Below are 21,089 nucleotides of genomic sequence, written 5' to 3'. Positions count from 1 at the left end.
CACAAGTAGGGCTCTTGGGGCCTGGTGAGGCATTTGGGTGTGGGCCTGCCCACGTGCTCCACCCCTGCAGTCTGGAGATGGAGTGCAGTTCACACGGACACACCACGTGGTGCGGAAGACGACCCTCTATGACATGGATGTGGAGCCCAGCTGGAAGTACACGGCCATCGGCTGCCAGGACCGAAATATTCGGTGGGCGTCCCCTCCTCAGCCTCTCTGCCCACGTTCCTTCATCGCCCTAGGGGGTCAGCTCTGTGCAGCTAAGTTCCCACATCTGTCGTTCTGTACAGGACTTTGTACCCCCTTGAGCCTACAATACTTTGCCTCACCCAAGAGGTGGTAGCCCGTTTGCTGCTGGTGGTAGCTCCCAGAGAGTGTAGACTGGGAGCGAAAGCTGGCATTTCCATTCCCCAGGCGTGTTCCACCTTCACCGCCTCCTCACGTGAAAGAGACTGTGTTTCTTACAGGATATTTAACATCAGCAGCGGGAAGCAGAAGAAGCTGTTTAAAGGGTCACAGGGTGAGGACGGCACACTCATCAAGGTAAGGACCCAGGAGCGGGCACCGGATAGGGAATCGGGGACAGAGTGGTGCTGGATGGGAGGGACTGGTACATCCCGTGTCCTCCAGCTGCACACCCTGCTTCTCAGGTGCAGACAGACCCCTCAGGGATCTACATTGCCACCAGCTGTTCCGACAAGAATCTCTCCATTTTTGACTTCTCCTCAGGCGAGTGTGTGGCCACCATGTTTGGCCACTCAGGTGAGTGTAGTCTTGAATACCTGAGTAGAAGCTGACACCTGCATAAACCTGAGTGAGTTCTACCCCTGAAACTTCACTCTTCTGTTAGTTTCTTGGGACCCACAGAGCTACCTACCCCTACCCTGCAGCCAACCCCCGTGTCCACTGTTGGGATGGAGAGGACTTGGTTGGGAATTTAAGGTGGCTTATAGGCTGTATTCTTTGTTCTTCACAGAGATTGTCACTGGCATGAAATTTAGTAATGATTGCAAACATCTCATCTCTGTGTCTGGGGACAGGTGAGCAGAAGCCAGCTTCCCTGAGAGGCAGATTCTTACTCTGCCACAGCACCCTGCCCTCCCCTCTCTTCATTTTAGTGATGTCTCTGGGAAGTGGGGTTAACAGAAATACCTCTTGGCTGTGCCTGACCTGAAGTGGAGGGTGGCTCTGGTCTCCTTGCCAACCATGGATAAGGGGAACGAATGGCACTGCCCCCTTCAGAGTTCTGCCCACCCCCGCTTCAGCCAACTGTGTGGCTTTACCCCAGCTGCATATTTGTGTGGCGCCTGAGCTCTGAGATGACCATCAGCATGAGGCAGCGTCTGGCCGAGCTGCGCCAGCGTCAGCGGGGTGGCAAGCAGCAAGGACCATCCTCTCCCCAAAGGGCTTCTGGACCCAACCGGTGAGAACAGAATGTGGGCAAGTGATGGGTGGGTGTGCAGATGGTTTGCTGGGAGCTTACCGCACTTCCTCCATGCTCTGGGCCTGCCGTTCACAACTCTGTCTCCCAAGACCTTACCTCTCACACAAGGATCCATGATGTCAGCCTCTTCCCCCTGTTGAGTCTCCTCTCTCCCCACTGAATCTCGTCTTCCCCGCCGTTGAGTCTCCTCTTCCTTCTTCCCCCATTAAGCCTCCTCTCCCCGTGTTGAGTCTCCTATCCCCATGCCCTTCCTTGTCTCGGACTCAGGCACCAGGCCCCATTGATGCTGTCTCCTGGACCTGCTCTCTCATCAGACAGTGACAAGGAGGGAGAAGATGAGGGGACTGAAGAAGAACTTCCAGCACTGCCCGTCCTTGCCAAAAATACCAAGAAAGCACTGGGTCCGTGGCAGTTGGGTGTGGGGGCAGATAGTCCCTAGTTGGTATAATGGCTAGATATGGTTTTTCTGGGACTGTGGGGTGAGAGCAGTGTGAGCTGAGGAAACTGAGGCATCATTGTGGCCACACAGGGTATGGGTTGATGGGGCCAGGGCTCCAGGGGTGGGTGGGCAGGAGACACTTGCCCTGACTGCCTGTTTCTGTCTAGCCTCGGTCCCCAGTCCTGCCTTGCCCCGAAGCCTGTCCCACTGGGAGATGAGTCGGGTGAGTCGCCATTGTTAAAATGTTCTTCCAGGGTTAGAGGAGGCAAAGGAAGGTGTGAGAACAGGGCTTTCTGGGCCTAGTAGGGTATTGGGGCATGGGGTCTGCCCACATGCTGCACTCCTATATCCGAGGAAGGCCTTGTCAGGGAAGTTGAAGCAGCTGGGCCAGTCCTGGGTACGGGGTGAAGAAAGCCCAGGTATTTCCTTCTTGTGAACCAGATGAAGTGGATGGAACACAGAGTTAGTCCGCACTGGGGAGGTGTGGCACTTATTCAGCTGCCTGGTGCCTGGAAGTAAGTATCATCAGAGAACAGCTCAAGGTGGAGAGGACAAAGGGCCTCTAAGCCAGATAGAACTAAGGTGCAGGAAATCAAGGATCCAAAGAGCGGAGATCTGGAGAAACAGTAGTTCTAAAGACCCCGGTTAGGAGGTAAGCAGAGAACTTCCAGAATAGTTAGAGGGAAAAGGCCATGAGGGGACCCATAACTGAGTGACGGCTCTGGGGTGGCCAGAGGGGGATCAAGGTTCAGAGCAAGTCCCCAAGCACCAGTACCTTCCGTTGTCAGCAACAGTTTCACAGAGTGATGATGCTGTGGTGTCTCTGGAGCATCCTGACCGTCCAGGGGTCTCAGGCCTGGGCTATAGGTTTGTCCTCGGTGCTGTGAAGGGACTTTGGGGCCCCCAGCCATTGGAGTGATTAGGGTAGAGAGGCAAAAGTGAGGTAGAGAGGCAAAAGGAGTGGTTGGGGTAGACAGGCAGAAGTGGCCTTTGCCCTGGGCTGGGTTTCTTGGAGGACTCTTGGTCGTAAGTGGTTGCTGGTGGAGCCGTCCTCAGAGCAGGAGACTTTGAGAGACCTCTGAGGCGTCCATGATACCAGGTGAAGGCTGAGACTAGAGGTTCATGTGCCCAAGGATGTGGAGTGCAGCTAAGAGCATGAACTCTGGAGCCAGACTAACCTGCAGGCTACTTCCTGTCTGTGGGATGCGGCCTGGTCACTTAAGCCCCCTGCGCTTCAGTCTCCTCATCTGTAAAACAAGGATTATACTAGTGCCTGCTTCAAAAGGTTGCTGTGAGGATGAAGTAAGCTAATATGTGTAGTGTGCCAGGCACATAGTAAGGGATATGTGGATATTTGTTGATCTTACTGTGTGGTTGTTGTTGTTACTCCTCCCCCACACCCTACCTCCCACCAGGCACAGGAGTCCATGGGGTTCCTGGACCCAGCTCCTGCAGCCAACCCAGGACCCAGAAGAAGGGGGCGCTGGGCTCAACCCGGTGTGGAGCTGAGCGTTCGATCCATGCTGGACCTACGGCAGCTGGAAACGCTGGCTCCAAGCCCACGGGGCCCTAGCCAGGACTCGCTGGCCACCATCTCATCTGGTCCCAGGAAGCATGGGCAGCAGGCCCTTGAGACTTCACTCGCTAGCCAGGTGAGCCCGCTTTCTCCCAGCTCTCTAGAGAGCTCCAGGGGACCTTAGGCAGCCTTTGCCACCAGCTGGGACCTGAGCACTGGTCCAGCTATGCTTGCTCTGCCCCTGTGGCACGTGGGTAACCTGAACTGCAAAGCCAGGACGAGGCTGGCTGGGCTGTATGGTTTGGTCATCAGGGTAGGCAGGGGAGGGTTAGGGTAGAGAGGCAAAAGTGGCCCTTGTCCTAGGCTGGGTTTCTTGGAGGACTCTTGGTATTAAGTGGTAGCTGGAGGTTGGCGGCCCAGAGTGCTAATATAGTCCATCCAGAAGCTCCCGCCAGCAGCTGGAGCCCAGCCTGTCTTCGTGGGGTGTCCGTCCTTCAGCTTCCCCTAGAATTAGTGCACAGCACATCTTTACTCACCTCCACCTCTTCTCCAAGGGGAGGGTTGGCCCCCAGGATACTCAGGGCTTACCCACCAGCTACCGCTGCCTCATCGGTCACCTCTTCTCACGCCAGCTGCTCTGGTAACGTCCCTTTGCCTGTTCCCAGAATGAAAAGTTCCCTCGGCCTCAGGCTTCCCAACCCTGTTCCTGTCCCCATATTATCCGATTATTGTCACAAGAGGAAGGGGTCTTTGCCCAAGATCTAGAAGCTGCACCCGTTGAAGATGGTATTGTCTACCCGGAGCCGAGTGACAGCCCCACCATGGATACCAGGTAAGGATCCTGCCCTGGCCAGACCTCGTGGGCTATGCAGCACCCCCATCTTCCCCTCCCTGTGAGTGTTCTTTAGTTGAGGGAGGGTTGGCCCCCAGGATACTCAGGGCTTTCCTTTTAGTTCACCACTGCCTCATCCCTCGCACCTCCAGCAGGGCTGCTGCCCACCTCTGCTCACTGCCTTTTCTTCTCCCTGCTGGAATCCTGGCAGTGAGTTCCAGGTGCAGGCTCCAGCCCGGGGAACTCTGGGAAGAGTGTACCCAGGCAGCAGGAGCTCAGAAAAGCACAGCCCTGACAGTGCCTGCTCTGTGGATTACAGCAGCAGCTGCCTTTCCAGCCCCGAGCACCCCACTGAAGGTGAGGCTGCAGCCTGGAGGGAGGGGTCATGGTGGGTGGGGCCTGGAGGTGGGTGGGGAGGCTCTGGCAACAGATGGGTACAGTGCAATGCCTCTCTCCCCTCCCCACACCCAGACTCTGAGAGCACGGAGCCCCTCAGTGTGGATGGCATCTCTTCAGACCTTGAAGAGCCAGCTGAGGGTGAAGAAGAAGAGGAGGAAGAGGAGGGAGGCATGGGCCCCTATGGGCTGCAGGAGGGCAGCCCCCGGACTCCAGACCAGGAGCAGTTTCTGAAACAGCACTTTGAGACTCTGGCCAATGGAGCTGCTCCAGGTGTGGTCAGAGGGCCAGCATTTAGTGCCTGCAATTTGCCCTTCTCCCCTCCTTGCCTACCTGAGAGGAGGGTCCCAGGGTATAGGCAGTGGCTGGGGGTCTCAGGGAGGCAAAATCTGGGTCAAGGGCTTGATTTCTGCCCCAATTCATGATTTCTCTGACCCTGGTAGGGGCCCCAGTGCAGGTGCCAGAGAGGTCAGAGTCTCGGAGCATCTCCTCACGATACCTGTTGCAAGTACAGACCCGCCCACTCAGGTACAGCGGCCCCTCCCCCCAGCAGCAGCTCCAGCTCTCCTGGCCTCCCAGGGCTGCTGCCCTCTCCTCCAGTGTTCTCTCTCTCCATGCCTGGGGTGTTTAGCACTCCCAGTTTTGGGCTAACTGGCCTTTTCCCAGCCCTGTCTGGCTTTGTGCTTGTCCTTCTCTCCTCGTGCCCTGGTGCTATGAGTTTCTCGCCATTTTGGCAGGGAGGAGCATTGAGCCTTCTCTGGGCCTTCTTTCACATTTCCTCCCTATAGGGAACCATCCCCGTCCTCCTCAAGCCTGGCACTGATGTCGAGACCAGCCCAGGTGCCACAGGCATCTGGTGAGCAGCCGAGAGGCAATGGTGCCAGTCCCCCTGGAGCACCCCCAGAGGTAGAACTGTCCTCGGGCAACCCCAGCCCCCAGCAGGCAGCCTCTGTGCTGTTGCCACGATGCCGTCTCAGCTCTGACAGCAGCTGGGCTCCCAAGAGAGTGGCCACAGCCAGCCCCTTATCTGGACTCCAGAAGGCCCAGTCTGTGCACAGTCTGGTGCCACAGGGTGAGGAGCCTGCTGGGCTCAGTGCTGGGGTGTAGGGTGTGTGGAACACATGTACATGCTGGAGGAGGGAGGGCCTAGTGTGGCCCTGATGTGTCACTGTGCTGGCCACTGGGTGTCCCTTAATGGGCATGTGGAGGGGAAGAGCAGCTCTTTGGGATTGGGCGTTGGCATCTGGGATGCCTTCCTCGCCATCTGACCTGCGTATATCTCTGTCTCCTTTGCAGAAAGAGATGAGGCCGGTCTGCAGGCCCCTTCACCAGGCCCACTGCTCTCTCGGGAGATGGAAGCTCAGGATGGTCTGGGCTCCCTGCCCCTAGCTGATGGCCCTCCATCTCGGCCTCACTCCTATCAGAACCCCACCACCAGTTCCATGGCCAAGATATCCCGCAGTATCTCTGTTGGGGAGAACCTGGGCCTGGTGGCTGAACCTCAAGCTCCTGCCCCCATCCGAGTCTCACCACTCAGCAAGCTGGCCCTGCCCAGCCGGGCTCACCTGGTCCTGGACATCCCCAAGCCACTGCCTGACCGTCCTACCCTGGCTGCATTCTCTCCTGTCACCAAAGGCCGGACCCCTGGCGAGGCAGAAAAGCCTGGCTTCCCATTGGGCCTCGGAAAAGCTCACAGTACAGCTGAGAGACGGGCCTGTTTGGGGGAGGGTACCACTCCCAAGCCTAGGACAGAGTGCCAGGCTCATCCTGGGCCCAGCAGCCCCTGTGCCCAGCAACTGCCAGTCAGCAGCCTCCTCCGAGGCCCTGAAAACTTGCCGCCCCCACCCCCTGAGAAGACTCCCAACCCCATGGAATGCACCAAGCCAGGGACAGCCCTGAGCCAGGACTCAGGTGTGCACAGCTCCCCGGCTCTCATCTCCTGCCCCATCCTCTCCCGTCTCTGTTGGCCGCTCTCTGGCTCCATCTCATTTCTGTGGGTTCAGCTTCTGGTGTGTCTCGGCCTGTCTGCTCCTGTCTCAGGTCCGTAAGTCACACCCCTGATGGTGAGACCTCCGGCTAACCTTCACGATTTCCTTGTGAGCCACTTGCCCATTCAGTGGCTTCTGAACTTGGGGCTGGCCCTCTCCTCTGGACCTTGTTTGTGTGGTGTTGGGGAGGCCGTTGGAAGAGAAGGCAAGAGGAAGGGACTGAGGGCAAGTTGGGGGTGCAATGCTGAGGGCTAGGTCTCTCCTGCTCTGAGTGTCTTGGGTGCGGAGGCCTGAAAGGGCTGCGTGTTGGGTCTCACTGAGCCGTATCCGTCTCTTTCAGAGCCAGCGGTGAGCCTGGAGCAGTGTGAGCAGCTGGTGGCAGAGCTCCGCGGTAGCGTGCGCCAGGCCGTGCGGCTCTACCACTCGGTGGGTGTTAGGTGCCCCCTGGCAGGAGGGTGAGCACATCAGTAGTGCTGGGTGTTTCGGATAGCCATGTCCAGAACGGCATACTAAGGCTGTTATGCTGACAGGGTGGAACACTCAGGAACATCTTGGGCAGCATAGGTGAGGGGATTAGAGGCCAGGCTAGCCTCTTGAACCAGGCACCTGCGGTCATTTCTGGTGAAGAGCTGGAGATTGCCCTCAGGAGGTGAGGTCTGGAGAGACCACATCTCCTAGTTGGCTCAGGACAATCCCAGTTTATGTCGTCCCAGCGTAATTATTAATGGCATCCTTTTTCATATCCACGATTTGGCACCCTTAGACATAGGGGACAATCCAAGAAGGCCCATACTTTGAAAGAGAAAGCAGATTCTGCCCGAGTTGTCGTAAGGAGTTGTTTATAANTTAGGTGCCCCTGGCAGGAGGGTGAGCACATCAGTAGTGCTGGGTGTTTCGGATAGCCATGTCCAGAACGGCATACTAAGGCTGTTATGCTGACAGGGTGGAACACTCAGGAACATCTTGGGCAGCATAGGTGAGGGGATTAGAGGCCAGGCTAGCCTCTTGAACCAGGCACCTGCGGTCATTTCTGGTGAAGAGCTGGAGATTGCCCTCAGGAGGTGAGGTCTGGAGAGACCACATCTCCTAGTTGGCTCAGGACAATCCCAGTTTATGTCGTCCCAGCGTAATTATTAATGGCATCCTTTTCATATCCACGATTTGGCACCCTTAGACATAGGGGACAATCCAAGAAGGCCCATACTTTGAAAGAGAAAGCAGATTCTGCCCGAGTTGTCGTAAGGAGTTGTTTATAAGATATAGACGGTTCTGCAATCCGATGGGATCCACTTTGGGGGTCACCCCCAGAGTCTGCCACATCCCATGTCCCCTGGCCATACACGCTGATCTTGGCAGGTAGGATTCCCAGCTAGTCCCTTCCTCTGAGGCAGGCTGGACCCAGGTGGGGCCTCTCCCTTTTATATGTCTGTTGACAGGCTCCTCCACCTCACTTCTGGGGGTCCTGTTTCAGGTGGCTGGCTGCAAGATGCCCTCAGCAGAGCACAGTCGGATTGCCCAGCTCCTCAGAGACACCTTCTCTTCAGTGCGACAGGAGCTGGAAGCCCTGGCTGGGGCAGTGCCGTCCAGCCCAGGCGGCAGCCCTGGGGCTGTGGGAGCCGAGCAGACACAGGCCCTGCTGGAGCAATACTCAGAACTGTTGCTTCGAGCCGTGGAACGGCGCATGGAACGCAAACTCTGAGTTCCGGAAGCCTGTCCCAAGTGAATGAATGCCCCAGCGATTCCAAACTGCAGCCCCTCTGCCACTCACCAAAACCCACGGGGCTGCTTGGATTGGAAAGCAGGGAGCAGTGTTGAGAGGCAAAGCAGCCTTCCCAGCCGCTCCTCATAGGGCGCCTGTATTTATTAATTTATTTCCCTGACTGTTGCCTCACTTCCTTGGAACTCCTGCCTCCACAGCCCCTCCAGTGGCAGGGACAGGTCTTGGGTCTTTGTCATCTTGGTGCTGTGAGAGGTAGGAGGGCAGCTTGCCTCATCTAGGAATCTGGGAAGGGCTGGCCCTCTCTTAGAAGCCATTTGAAATTACTGCAGGGATCAGCTCCCTGGGGTGGAGCATACACAGGGTACTCTGGGGTCGAGGTGAGGTGATGTGGTATTCAGGGCCCTTCAGCCAACTGTGGGCCTTCACTTCTACCTCCACTTCCCCTCTCACACCAGCTGCACTCCCCTGGCTGCCAGAGCAGGGTGGTTTTCCCCAATACCTGGCAGCTCAGAAAGGCAGAGCCGTCAGGCCCTCCAGGGTGTCCCCAGCCATCAGGAGACTTGAATTGGTATTAGGACCTGAGCCCCCACATTCCACTCCTATTCTCCCTCCAAGAGGGGCCCAGCATTGTCTTTCCCTGTGACCCCTTTCTCTCCTGGCCAGAACTTGAGCCAACTGTGGGATGTTGCTGCGGGACAGTAAGCCCTCACCTGGGCAAACATGAAGCTCTGGCCTCCTTCCCTCAGCCCCTTGTTCTTACCTGTTCTCCAGCCCTGGACCCCAGCCGGCTGCTGGAGTCCAGAGGCCACCTTCTTGCATCCTGAGTGATGCTCAGTCAGAAGCCTGTGTTGGAATGTCCCTCGTTTACAGGGCGCTGGCCCACCTCCTGAGGACCTCGGCCACAGATGAGATCACACACATGCATGCGCACACACGTATACACACACACATACACATGCCTACCTGCACAGCACGCAGTTGGGTGTTGGTTGCTAGAGTATCCGGCTGGCTGCTGTGTGCCTGGTTTCCTCACATCCTGCCTCAGCTTCACCACCCTGACTTATGTGGAACACATATCAGGGAGCAGAAAAGGGGCGCAGCACACTAAGTGAACCCAGATTCTGGATTCTTGGTGTCCACCGCCTAGCTGATAGGAGATGGCCCATAGGACACCTGGTTTAGGTAGAAGGAGCCTCCTCAAAGGCAGTGCTGGGCACCCATGGTGTGTGCTGGATGCTGTGAGAGGAGGGAGGTGCCAGGGCCAAAGGAGACACTAGAAAAGTGGTAGATGGGACAGATAAGTGGCAGAGGTGAGGGGATAGGTTACAATGTAAAAGGGCAGTAATTAGGTGTGAGGGGAAGGAGATAGGGGAGCGTAGGAGGTAGAGTGGGACCAAGTTGTGAGGCAGTTGAAGAGTTGAGGAAAGGTGTCTGTGGGCCTTGCTGCTCCCCTCTGCTCCAGGTAAGTCAGAGCAGCTTTACCACAGCTTCAGGCCACGAGAGCCCCTTCACCCGCCCTGCTGTGCCGTAGGCAGAAGCTTATAAAGAAATTGGTTCCGGACCAGGCGTGGTGGCTCACGCCTGTAATCCCAGCACTGTGGGCCAGATCACGAGGTCAGGTGATAGAGATCAACATGGTGAAACCCTGTCTCTAGTGAAAATGCAAAAGTTAGCCGGGCCTGGTGGCATGCGCCTGTAATCCCAGCTACTTGGGTGGCTGAGGCAGGAGAATCACTTGAACCCTGGAGGTGGAGGTTGCAGTGAGCCGAGATCGCGCCATTGCACTCCAGCCTGGGTGACAAAGAGAGGCGCCATCTCAAAAAAAAAAAAAGAAACGGGTTCCGAAGGGTGCCCAGCTCCGGGACATCAGCCTGAGTGCGCTTGAGCTGCTCCAAACCTGGCCATTCCCCCACTCCTTTAGCACCGCCACCCGCATGGCCCCGGAACTCCCGCTGCGCCCCGACCTCCCACACCAGCCGCGCCCACCGCAGGTGGGACTCAGGTTCGCCCTCTGGGCCAGGTCCTTCACGAGGAGGGAACTACCCTCCGCCTGAGGTTTGTGAGAACGTGGCCGCCCTTTTCCTGCCCTCTGCCCCATGTGGGTGAGGGGCGTCGTGGCCCGGCCGGCGCCCCGTCCCCTTCTGCATGTCTGAGGCCACCGGCAACCGCCGCCCAACTCCAGATTCGCCCCCGCCCAGTTTTGAAAGCCCTTTATTTATAACTTTTCTACTTTGTGCAGGTCGCGGCGCTTCCCGCCTCCTCTTCGGCTGCACGAGGCGGGGGGCTTTTTTAACGTGCCCGTTTGTACTGATGTATGAACTTGTCAATAAACACAATTGTTTGTTAATCCTGGGATGCCGGTCGCTGGGTGGAGCAGGCGGAAGCGGGGGCCGCTGCTAGCTCCACCGCTTCGGTGGCGGAACCGGGTGTGCTCCCGGGGCAGGACGGGGCGGGGTGCTGGGGTGTGGCCTGCGGCGGGGGCCTCGGGAAGGGCGGGGCGAGGGTCTGGGGGCGTGGCCTGCGGCGGAACGTCGGGTTGAGGCGGGGTCTCGGCCAGCGCAGACGCAGCCATGGCGGAGGCGGCATTGGACGCCGTGCGGAGGGAGTTAAGAGAATTCCCGGCCGCTGCAAGGGGTGAGTGGGTTCTGCCAGAGGCTGCGGCGATCTCCGAACATGGGGGGGGCCCTGGGATGCCGCTGACAACGGGGGCTCGGAACCTCGCGTGTGCGACTGGCCTAAGGCCCCGCTCGTGTTGCTCTTCTGTCACAACCCGCGTCCCTCCCCGAGTGTTGGCGCACTCCCGCGGTTTCCTGGGTGTCTCTTCATGTCATTCCCAAGGCCCGGTGCTGTCTTGACCGTGGTCGTGGCGAAGCCCTGTGTTTCCCACAGTCTTGAGCAGTTTGCTGTTACCCTTGTTGAAAGCGCATCAAAGGCACACAGGTGGTGGTCGGATTCCTCCCCCCACGTGCCCCACCTCAGGCCCCAACTCCCCTCTCCCACTTTGGGAGGATTGCAGGCTGACCAAATGGTCCCTGGCTCTTCCCCTGCTTAGTTTTTATTCCTTTTCTTTCTTCCTCTCTTTCTTCCTTTTTTTTCTATTTTTAAATGATTTCTTACCACTGAACAGCAACACAGGCACATGTGTATGTTGTGATGGGTATGTAATATATAATGGTATGCAATGTAAGTGAAGCAAGGTTCCCTCCCAGCCCCAGTTTGCATTCTTCCAGAAAGATTGTTTATATCCGTGCACACACGACTTTTTACCCTTTTTTTGTACAAATAGTAGCCTGCTAAACACTCTTCTGCACCGTGTATCTTGGAGATCATTTCACATTCCTCTACCTCAGTCTTTTTCATTTAGGTCATGTCCAATCTGTTGTTTTCAATAATGCTGCAACGAATGCTTTGAGTATTGATTTAACAAATACTTATTCAGCATCTCTGTGTGCCAGGTTCTGTTCACTGTATTTGAGATACATCACTGAACAAAACAAATCTCTGTCCTTTACATTCTGTGCCCTGTTACATTCTAAGTGAGAAGGTGGACAGTTAACCACAGGTGTACTGAATGAGTAAGTTGTAGAGTAGAAGTAGGTTAGAAGGTAAGTGCTGACAAAGCCCTCGGTGGGAGTGTGCCCGATATGTTCAGGAAACAGTGAAGAAGCCAGTCTGCAGGAGCAGGGTCTTTGTGCACGTGTGAGTATTTTTGTTGGTTGAATTCTTTATATATATATTTTTTGAGACAAGGTCTTACTCTGTCAGCCAAGCTGGAGTGCAGTGGCACAATCATAGCTCGCTGCACCTCGACCTCCCAGGTTCAAGAGATCCTCCTGCTTCAGCGCCTGGGAGTAGCTGAGACTATAGGCATGCACCACGATGCCTGGCTAATTTTTTTGAATTTTAGTAGAGACCAGGTGGTCTCAAATTCCTGGGCTCAAGCAATCCTTCCACCTCGGCATTCCAAAGTTTCGGAATGCCGTGGAACACATGAGCCGCTGCTCCCAGCCTTGTTAGTTAAATTCTTAGCAGAGTTATGGGGTCAAAGGAATTGTTTGGATCCCTTTTGAAATTTTCTCACTTTGAAGCCCCAGGAGAGAAAAGCAGCCATTCTCTAAAAATGGTGAGCAAGTAAAACAAATCCCTAATTGCAGAAGTCCAAAGGGTGAAAAAATGGCAGTTTCCACGTATTTCCATAATCCCAGGCTGTGTGCAGTACTCACGCCTGTAATCTTAGCACTTCAGGAGGCCAAGGTGATGTAGCAGGACGAGCCGCAGACAAAACTCCTCAGACACCGGATTAAAGAAGGAAGAGGTTTTTTATTTGGCTGGGAGCATCGGCAGACTCGCGTCTTAAGAACCGAGCTCCTCGAAAAAGAAATACTTGGCCTTTTTAAAGACTTACAACTTTAAGGGGTCCACGTGAAAGGGTCATGATAAATTGAGCAAGCGTGGGAAACGTGACTGGGGCCTACATGCATCAGCTAACAGAACAAAGTTTTACAATGGTTTTTTCATACAGTGTCTGGAATTTACAGATAACACAAGTAGTTTAGGCCAGGGGTTGATGTTATTATTATTACTTTGTTTAACTCCTAGGGCCGGGTGGTGGTGCCAAGGTTGTCTGGCTATTTATCTCACTTTTGTTTCTTTCTCTCTTTCCTCCTGTCTTGTGAACTAGGCAAGGTGGGGGTAGGAGGGCAGCAGGAATAGTAGTGGTTTCCTTCCTTAGTGAGAGGATCTCTTGAGGCCAGGAGTTCAAGACCAGCCTGGGCAACATAGTGAAACACCATCATGTGTAGTGGCATGTGCCTGTAGTCCTACCTGTTTAGGAGGCTGAGGCAAGAGGATTGCTTGAGTCTGGTAGTTTTGATGACAGTGGCGGCAGTCGAGTGGATGCTGTCATCATGCTGGCTGCAGTGGGGAGGCACGAGTCGGGCAGCAGAAGCGGCTCTGGAGCAGCAGTGGTAGTAGTGAGTCCCCTGTTCCCTGCATCCCTGAAGCAGCCGACTGTACTACCCCCACCCTCACACAGCTTGGCAGGACCTGCTCTTAAGCCCAGACCGTCTGCTGCAGCCTCAACCTCGCTCCCCGCCACATCCCAGAAGCCCACGAGCTCCCTGCCAAATGTGCAGCTGGGACTTGTAGGGCCAGCCCCAGGACCATCAGGCTCATTTGTGTGGGGTGGTCGGGGCTGCCATGCCATCTGCACCTTGCTCGCTGCCACTGTGGGGAAAATGCAAAGAGGAGGTGCAGCTGGGCCGCATGCTCCACAGAGCTGGCAGGAACTGGAGACAAGTGGGAGCCCCACCCCTTCCAAGTGGTGGAGTGGGAGCGCCCTAGGCACAATTGCAGCCACCTAAGCCAGGGCTGCAACTCAGGTACCCCTGTGCTCTTAGGAGCCAGGAGCAGGCAGGAGCCCCACCCTCCTGGGTGCAGCTGCAGCCATGGGNCTGCAGCCTCAACCTCGCTCCCCGCCACATCCCAGAAGCCCACGAGCTCCCTGCCAAATGTGCAGCTGGGACTTGTAGGGCCAGCCCCAGGACCATCAGGCTCATTTGTGTGGGGTGGTCGGGGCTGCCATGCCATCTGCACCTTGCTCGCTGCCACTGTGGGGAAAATGCAAAGAGGAGGTGCAGCTGGGCCGCATGCTCCACAGAGCTGGCAGGAACTGGAGACAAGTGGGAGCCCCACCCCTTCCAAGTGGTGGAGTGGGAGCGCCCTAGGCACAATTGCAGCCACCTAAGCCAGGGCTGCAACTCAGGTACCCCTGTGCTCTTAGGAGCCAGGAGCAGGCAGGAGCCCCACCCTCCTGGGTGCAGCTGCAGCCATGGGGCCAGGCATCTCTGCACTCTTGGGGGCCCAGGAAGGCCCCTTCCTGCTGCCGCAGGCTCGGAAGTGCCTGATCCTGCTGTCTGGCTTTCCCCACTATCAGCACCAGATCAGATCATGGAGCAAAGTTGAGGCCGAACCTGGGTGCTGTTGCGGCTTGGCTGGGTGTGTGAATGCTCTGGGCAGTGCTGACACACCAGCCCCCTGCCACCTTGGCCCCGGCAAGGTGCCAATGTGCATGGGAGGGAAGCCAAGAGGGCCTGCAGGCACCCCTTGGCACAAACAGCCTGGGTGCCATGAATAATGGCAAGAGGCAGACGGGTCCTGGGTGAAGCCTGACCTTCAAGCCAGGGAAGGCCTGAAGCCTGGGGGCTGGGCTGCCGGTCCCATGGACTGGAATGGGAACTTTTGGTGCTTTTTCTGGCCCACCCATGGCTGCCCATGGACCACTAGGCATGTACTTCCTCCCCTCTGAGGGCCATAAAAAGCCCCTGACTCAGCCAGACCAGAAGAGACAATGGGACGACCAGCTGCAGGAAGGAGCTACCCTCTCTGCTGAGAGCTGGAGAGACGACAGGGCAGCCTGCCCACAGAAAGGAGCCACTCTAGCCAGGGAAGCAAGCAGGCCTGCCAGCTCTTTCCTTTCCAGTATTCCTGGGCCCGGTGGGGTCTTCTCACTCAGTTACAATTTTTGATCTAAGAACATTCACTTTCCAACTGATTGCAAAGAAAAGGTGACTGGCATGGTGTGGCCACGAGAGATGCAGCATAAGCTCAGAGGCGAACATCAGTGCCGGGACCATTTGGAGCAGGATTTGGTAACCGCCAAATGGAGACCAAGGCCTTCTGGCTCGACCTAGAGCATGAATGTAGCAAAGCGAAGCCCTGCAGAGGAGCCATCCTCTCTGCTGAGAGCTGAACACTCGTTGGGATACCCTGGCTGCGGAGAGGAGCTGCCCACTGTGGGTCTCCTCTGAGCTGTTCTATGGCTCGGTAAAGCTCCTCTTTGTCTTGTTTACCCTCTACTTGTCTGTGTGTACTTCATTCTTCCTGGATGCAGGACAAGAACTGGGGACCTGCTGAATGGCAGGTCTAAAAGAGCTGTAACCTGAAGAGGGCTGAACCATGCGTCTTGCTCGCCACATGGTGGGTGACAAGAAGGAAAGAAGAGCTGCAGCCCTTTGGGGAGCCCAGACCCAGGAGCTCCCCAAGCTGGGGTTCTGACATCCTCTTTAGGGCTCTACGGTTCCTGGTATCTCCAAGCTTCCAAGCACCACCATGTTTCCCAGTGTCAGCTGTGGAAGCTACTTATGGTATACTTGGTCTAACTGCAGCCTTGCAGGAAACCAGCGCCCATGTTGGCACCTGGAGCTGCCTGCCCCACCGCAGCCCACATGCCTGGCTGTGCACAGTGGCCAGACCCCACACTCATTGGCTCACACACCCCTCACCGCCCCACTCGCCTTTGGCAGGTGTGGGATACAGGTCGGTAGCATGAGCCGAGCACAGCCTGCAGGGATGCGTGGGCCCAATGGGCCTGAGCAAAACGGGCAAAGGCATCACTGGCCACAGAGGTTTCCAGCTGGCAAAGCAACACCCCAAAGATCCCGTGACAGTTTGCAGCTGTGGTGAGCCATTATTGCATCACTGCACTTCAGCCTGGGCAACAGAGCAAGACGCTGTCTCAAAAGAATCTCAGCGAGTACAACAGGGAGATGTTCTGAGCCTCAGCCCACCGTCTCCCAAGGTGACCGCTTGGATGGGCTGGCGTGACTGGGAAGGCCTTTGCCACTTTCCTGTCTCCTGTATCCCATATCTAGTGGACGGGTGCCATCTTGCCTCTAGCCAGGGAAGCAAGCAGGCATGCCAACTCTTTCCTTTCCAGTATTCCAGTATTTCCTATCCAGACCCATGGGGGTCTTCTCACTCAGTTACAATTTTTGATCTAAGAACATTCACTTTCCAACTGATCAGAAAGTAAAGGTGGCTAACATGGTGTGGCTGTGAGAGAAGCAGCGTAACCCCAGAGGTGAACATCAGTGCTGGGACCATTTGGAGCAGGATGTAGTAACCACCAAATGGACACCAAGGCCTTCTGGCTCAACCTAGAGCATGAATGTAGCAAAGCAAAGCCCTGTACACTTTATAAAAACCAGCAAAAAGACATTCCAGTCTGAGTGAGCAGCTGGGACAGTCAGGTACCACCTGAATAGAGGGTGTGTGGCAAGGGCAGGCACAAGACAGGAAATCAGACTGGAAGAGTAGGTTGTTCTTGGTCGTGCGTGCCAAGGCAGGCGGCATTCTCTAAGAAGCAGTGGTAAGCCATTGAGGCATTTGTTACTAGGAGTATGACAAGATGAGACTATCTTCAGGAGATGACTGAGGCTATGATGATGAATGCTTTGAGAGGGAGTGGAATTAAGCCAGAGAAACCAGCTAGTTCACTGCCGCAACCATCCAGCCAGGATGCTGGAGACTTCTATTCAACATTGCACAAATATTTGCTGATTGCATGCTGTGTGTTAGGTACTGTTCTAGGTCCCAGGGGGTGCATCAGCGAACAAGATGAGTGTTTCTGCCCTTGTGGAGTTTACATTCTAGCAAGGGTGACAGAATGATAAACGGTTTATGTACATGAAATATATATATATATATATGTATATATATATATATATATATATACTTTTTTGAGATAAGGTCTTGCTCTGTCACCCAGGCTGGAGTGCCGTGGTACGATGATAGCTCATTGCAGCCTCCAACTCTTGGACTCAAGTGATCCTCCTGCTTCAGCCTGTAGTGTAGCTAGGAGTATAGGTGCATGCCACCATGTCCAGTTAATTTTTAGTTTTTTTGTAGAGATGGGGTCTCGCTACCTTGCCAAGGCTGGTCTTGTACTCCCAGCCTCAGCAATCCTCCTGCCTCTGTATCCCAAAGTGCTGGGATTACAGACATGAGCCACCACGTCCAGCCCTAAAATATATAGCATATTAAATGGTGATGAATGCTAAGGAGAAAAAATAGGGAAAGGGGTATAAAGATTTTTGGCGGTGGGGAGGGGGACAGATCATAAATTTAGAAAGTATAGTCAGAGAAGGAAGCCTTATCAATGTGATATTTGAGTGAGGACCCAAAGGAGGTAGCTGGAATGTGGATGCCAGTGGAGGAGAGGAGACGGTGGGTTTGAGAGACACAGGAGACAGAATCAACAGGACTTAGACCCAACCAGTAGGATGATGGGAGTGAAGGAGAAAGAAAGCTGAGTCAAAAAGAGATTTTGATTAGAGGTGACACAGGGCCACTGTAGATCCCTGCGCAGGCGCATACCGCACAGCCTACGAAAGTGCACGTGGTGGCCCTCGGTGTCTGGACATGGCGATGCTGTTCAGCAGGACCCAAACCACAGCCGAGCCCTTCCTTTTCCTCCATTGGTGTCATCTGTCAGTTTGTCTCCCTGGGTAAGAGGTAAATTTCCCAAGATGATGATTGTGTGATCCCTGATAGCCCCAGATTAGCCAAGCCAAGTGCTCAGTAAGTATCACTGTTGAAGGGGGCTTCCCAGAGCCACACCTCACCCAGAATAGCCCGTGGCCATGGGGCCTCAGCCTTACTCATTCTGGAGTTCCCAACACCATTCCATGGTGGCCTTTCCTGGTAGATGCTGGGAGGCTGGCCCTCCAAGGTGGGAAGGCAGAGGGTTTACTGTGCAGACACAGCCCCATAGGCGATTTGGATTTTGGGCTGTGTAGCAGCCCCTGGCCCTGTGCACGGTCAGGGCCCATACTAGTGTGTGTGCGTGATGCTTTCTGCTTTCATTTTCCCTCCTCATCCTTCTGTTACTGGTTGTCCAGGGTCCTTTGGTCACCAATGAGCATTTCCCAGTAACACAGCCTGGCCTTTCCAGGGAGCGCATCTGTTGGGCTGGGACTGGGTGCTGCTGACTTCAGCCCCTCCATCCCCCATCGTCCTCTTTCAGAGCTCAGTGTGCCTCTTGCTGTGCCCTACCTGGACAAGCCCCCAACTCCGCTCCACTTCTACCGGGACTGGGTCTGCCCCAGCAGGCCGTGTATCATCCGCAACGCTCTGCAGCACTGGCCGGCCCTCCAGAAGTGGTCCCTCCCCTATTTGAGGTGGGAGCTGCCCTGGGGTCGGGTGTGAGCAGTGATTACTGGCATCTAGGCATGGGCTGAGTGTCCATTCCTCTAGAGCCACAGTGGGCTCCACGGAGGTGAGCGTGGCCGTGACCCCAGACGGTTACGCGGATGCTGTGAGAGGGGACCGCTTCGTGATGCCAGCTGAACGCCGCGTGCCCCTGAGCTTCGTGCTGGATGTGCTGGAGGGCCGGGCCCAGCACCCCGGGGTCCTCTACGTGCAGAAGCAGTGCTCCAACCTGCCCACCGAGCTGCCCCAGCTGCTGCCTGACCTGGAATCCCATGTGCCCTGGGCCTCAGAAGCCCTGGGTGAGTGGAGGTGGGGTGGTCCCGGCCCTGGGCAGGGAAGATACGGGAAGGAGGGGGTCAGCCTGCTTGCCCTTAGGTGATGACCTGACCTACAGGCTTGGTCCTGTCAGCATCTGGTGCAGCTCACTAAATACATTCCCAGGCCTTGACTTAATCATAGACAAACTACCGAAGATTGTTGTCCTTCCTTCTGCCCCAGGGGAGGGCGGGCCCCTTCCCCAAGCTTTCCCAACCTCTCCGTCTTCTCCCTGACCCCTTTCTTGGGATTCTTCTGTGCTCACCCAGGTTTTGGCTCCGGCATCACTGGATGGCAGCTTTCCCCAGCCTGGCCTTCCCAACTTGCTCTTTGCCTTCTGCCCTGCAGGAAAGGTGCCCGATGCTGTGAACTTCTGGCTAGGGGAGGCGGCTGCAGTGACTTCTTGTAGGTGTAAGGGGGACACAAAGGCGGGGAAGGAGCGGCGGGGGCAGAGGGAGGGAAGACCCTGGTTGGAGGTTGGACTGACTGTTCTCTAAGATTTCTTTTGGCTTCTAGGACTCGGGCACCACAGAGGGCTTCCCTTGACAGCTGAGGTGGGGGAAGGGACCCATGGCATTGGGGGTGGGTGCATTGTTTCTTCTAGACCCAAAGAAAGCTCCCTGAAGGCCAGCCGGGTCAGGGGTAAGTGTAGGAGGACTTCCCCTCTTGGTGGAGAGGAGTCCAGGGCCTGGCGAGCATCAAGACCCTGGTAGCGGAGTTCCAGAATGCTCATCAGAGCCCCTGGCATCTCCAGCCCGCTGACTCTGTGTGCTTCTCTTTTGTCATAGGCCGTCTTGGGGTGCAGGGCTCTCAGCATGATGGTTTGCCGCCTCCTGTGCCCCTGCCCTCCATACCCTGCCCCCGGGCCTTCTTTATGTTGGCAGTGCACAAGGACCCCTATGAGAACCTCTACTGCGTGGTCTCAGGAGAGAAGCATTTCCTGTTACATCCGCCCAGCGACCGGCCCTTCATCCCCTATGGTAGGGGATGTGGCCTGCAGGGGCTGGGGAACAGCTGGCCCAAGGGGGAGGGAGGCAGCAAGAGCCTGGGAGGCCAGTTCCCAGGCCTGAGGTGTGGCTGTGGCATCCCCACTGCACCAGGGCCCCTGATCCCCTTGCCCCTGCCCGGGGCTGGCTGGGGTGGAGGAGGGTCTGGCAAGTGCCAGGCCGTTTGCAGTTCCCCCACACCCTTCTCCTTTGGGCTCCAGAGCTGTACACGCCGGCAACCTACCAGCTAACTGAAGAGGGCACCTTTAAGGTGGTGGATGAAGAGGCCATGGAGAAGGTGTCTGTCCTGTTCTTGGGCTCCAGGGAGGGAGAAGGGCAGAAGCCTGGCCCTGAAGAGCAGGCACAAAAGATCTGGGGAGGTGGCACCTTGCTCTGAAAAATCCCTAAGTCTGAGGCCTTTCATTGCTGAGCTGAGCAGGGTCTGTGGTGTTGACCTTTGGAAGGTACACAGCCTGAAGTCCTGGGGGGACTGGGGGGCTGCTCCCTGGCATCTGATGTGTTCCCAGGTGCCCTGGATCCCACTGGACCCCTTGGCGCCAGACCTAGCCCGGTACCCCAGTTACAGTCAGGCCCAGGCCCTTCGCTGCACAGTGCGGGCCGGTGAGATGCTCTATCTGCCGGCGCTGTGGTTCCACCACGTCCAGCAGTCCCAGGGCTGCATCGCAGGTAAGGAGTTGCCCAGGCTGCCCGGGGACAGGCCCCACCAAGGTCCAGCAGGGCCTCTAGAGGGAGGCTTGGGAGGCTCCAGGTCAGAAGAGCGACCTTCATACTCAGATCCCCATTCTTCCCACAGTGAATTTCTGGTATGACATGGAATACGACCTCAAGTATAGTTACTTCCAGCTGCTCGACTCCCTCACCAAGGCTTCAGGCCTTGACTGATGGAGCACTGGTGAACACGGCCAAGCACGCCTCGGGGGAAGGGGCCAGCCCCTCCCTGGCCGGGTCAATTCTCGAGAGAGCCTGGAGTGTGTATGCTGGCTGCTGGCCCAGGGTCCAGCATGGCTTGAGATCAACTTTGGAGGATCTTGGAATGTGGTCATGAGGACTCAAGGTGCCAGGCAGGTCTGGGTGAGGGTTCTCAGGAAGTTGCCACACAGGTGAGCGGAGCGGGGATCAGGTGCAGCAGCACCTCTCCCCAGTGCTGTGATGTTGGGAAAGTCACTGCATCTCGGGCATTGGTGTCCTGTCAGTAAACAGGTAACAATGGCTCTACCTCATGGGGCTATCATGGGCTTGGAGATGATGTCTATGAGGACCAGCATGAAGCTGGCACACAGGATATGTTGAATAAAAGGTAGCTGTGAGTCGTATGTTCTTTTTTTTTTTTTTTTGAGGTGGAGTCTCGTTCTGTCGCCCAGGCTAGAGTGCAGTGGTGTGATCTCGGCTCACTTCAACCTCCGCCTCCAGGTTCACACCATTCTTCTGCCTCAGCCTCCCGA

General features: G+C 56.1%; 2 protein-coding genes across 12 annotated transcripts in view; both read left to right on the top strand.

The window, feature by feature from the left end:
• Positions 1-10,682, top strand: part of MAPKBP1 (mitogen-activated protein kinase binding protein 1) — a 53,085-nt gene extending 42,403 nt beyond the window's left edge. For 3 of the 10 annotated variants that reach the window (XM_017895435.1, XM_017895433.1, XM_017895441.1), the window contains 16 exons: positions 71-192; positions 468-543; positions 651-762; positions 977-1,040; positions 1,289-1,423; positions 1,712-1,845; positions 2,051-2,106; positions 3,299-3,535; positions 4,065-4,231; positions 4,431-4,588; positions 4,703-4,900; positions 5,071-5,155; positions 5,416-5,699; positions 5,924-6,667; positions 6,956-7,041; positions 8,087-9,973. In XM_017895435.1, coding sequence (XP_017750924.1) covers positions 71-192; positions 468-543; positions 651-762; positions 977-1,040; positions 1,289-1,423; positions 1,712-1,845; positions 2,051-2,106; positions 3,299-3,535; positions 4,065-4,231; positions 4,431-4,588; positions 4,703-4,900; positions 5,071-5,155; positions 5,416-5,699; positions 5,924-6,667; positions 6,956-7,041; positions 8,087-8,314 — 2,886 coding nt within the window. In that variant the 3' untranslated portion in view covers positions 8,315-9,973. Of the gene's footprint in view, positions 1-70; positions 193-467; positions 544-650; positions 763-976; positions 1,041-1,288; positions 1,424-1,711; positions 1,846-2,050; positions 2,107-3,298; positions 3,536-4,064; positions 4,232-4,430; positions 4,589-4,702; positions 4,901-5,070; positions 5,156-5,415; positions 5,700-5,923; positions 6,668-6,955; positions 7,042-8,086 lie in introns of all 10 variants that reach the window. The other 7 variants (XM_017895439.1, XM_017895438.1, XM_017895434.1 and 4 more) reach the window with 7 other exon arrangements.
• A 181-nt stretch (positions 10,683-10,863) lies between these two features.
• On the top strand, positions 10,864-20,960 carry JMJD7 (jumonji domain containing 7). Of its 2 annotated transcripts, none has more exons than XM_017895404.1 (8): positions 10,864-10,969; positions 18,141-18,294; positions 18,371-18,624; positions 18,989-19,045; positions 19,525-19,620; positions 19,848-19,924; positions 20,154-20,313; positions 20,441-20,960. In XM_017895404.1, exons 1-8 carry the CDS (start codon positions 10,906-10,908, stop codon positions 20,527-20,529), a joined length of 951 nt encoding a protein of 316 aa, XP_017750893.1. In that variant the 5' UTR covers positions 10,864-10,905; the 3' UTR covers positions 20,530-20,960. The 2 variants fall into 2 exon arrangements, with proteins under 2 accessions (XP_017750893.1, XP_017750892.1); XM_017895403.1 differs by having other exon boundaries at positions 19,429-19,620; positions 20,441-20,954.
• The last annotated feature ends 129 nt before the right edge of the window (positions 20,961-21,089 follow it).

Source organism: Rhinopithecus bieti, unplaced genomic scaffold, assembly GCF_001698545.2.
Source record: "Rhinopithecus bieti isolate Rb0 unplaced genomic scaffold, ASM169854v2 scaffold_26426, whole genome shotgun sequence".
NCBI classification, from domain to species: domain Eukaryota; kingdom Metazoa; phylum Chordata; class Mammalia; order Primates; family Cercopithecidae; genus Rhinopithecus; species Rhinopithecus bieti.
This window is presented reverse-complemented; position numbering and strand designations above follow the sequence as displayed.

Excerpts from the sequence above, each read along its gene's own strand:
- JMJD7 (XM_017895403.1), top strand. The coding sequence starts at position 10,906 with ATGGCGGAGGCGGCATTGGACGCCGTGCGGAGGGAGTTAAGAGAATTC. Across the intron at positions 19,621-19,847 it reads CCGGCCCTTCATCCCCTATG|AGCTGTACACGCCGGCAACC; the intron begins GTAGGGGATGTG and ends TTTGGGCTCCAG. Across the intron at positions 20,314-20,440 it reads GTCCCAGGGCTGCATCGCAG|TGAATTTCTGGTATGACATG; the intron begins GTAAGGAGTTGC and ends TTCTTCCCACAG.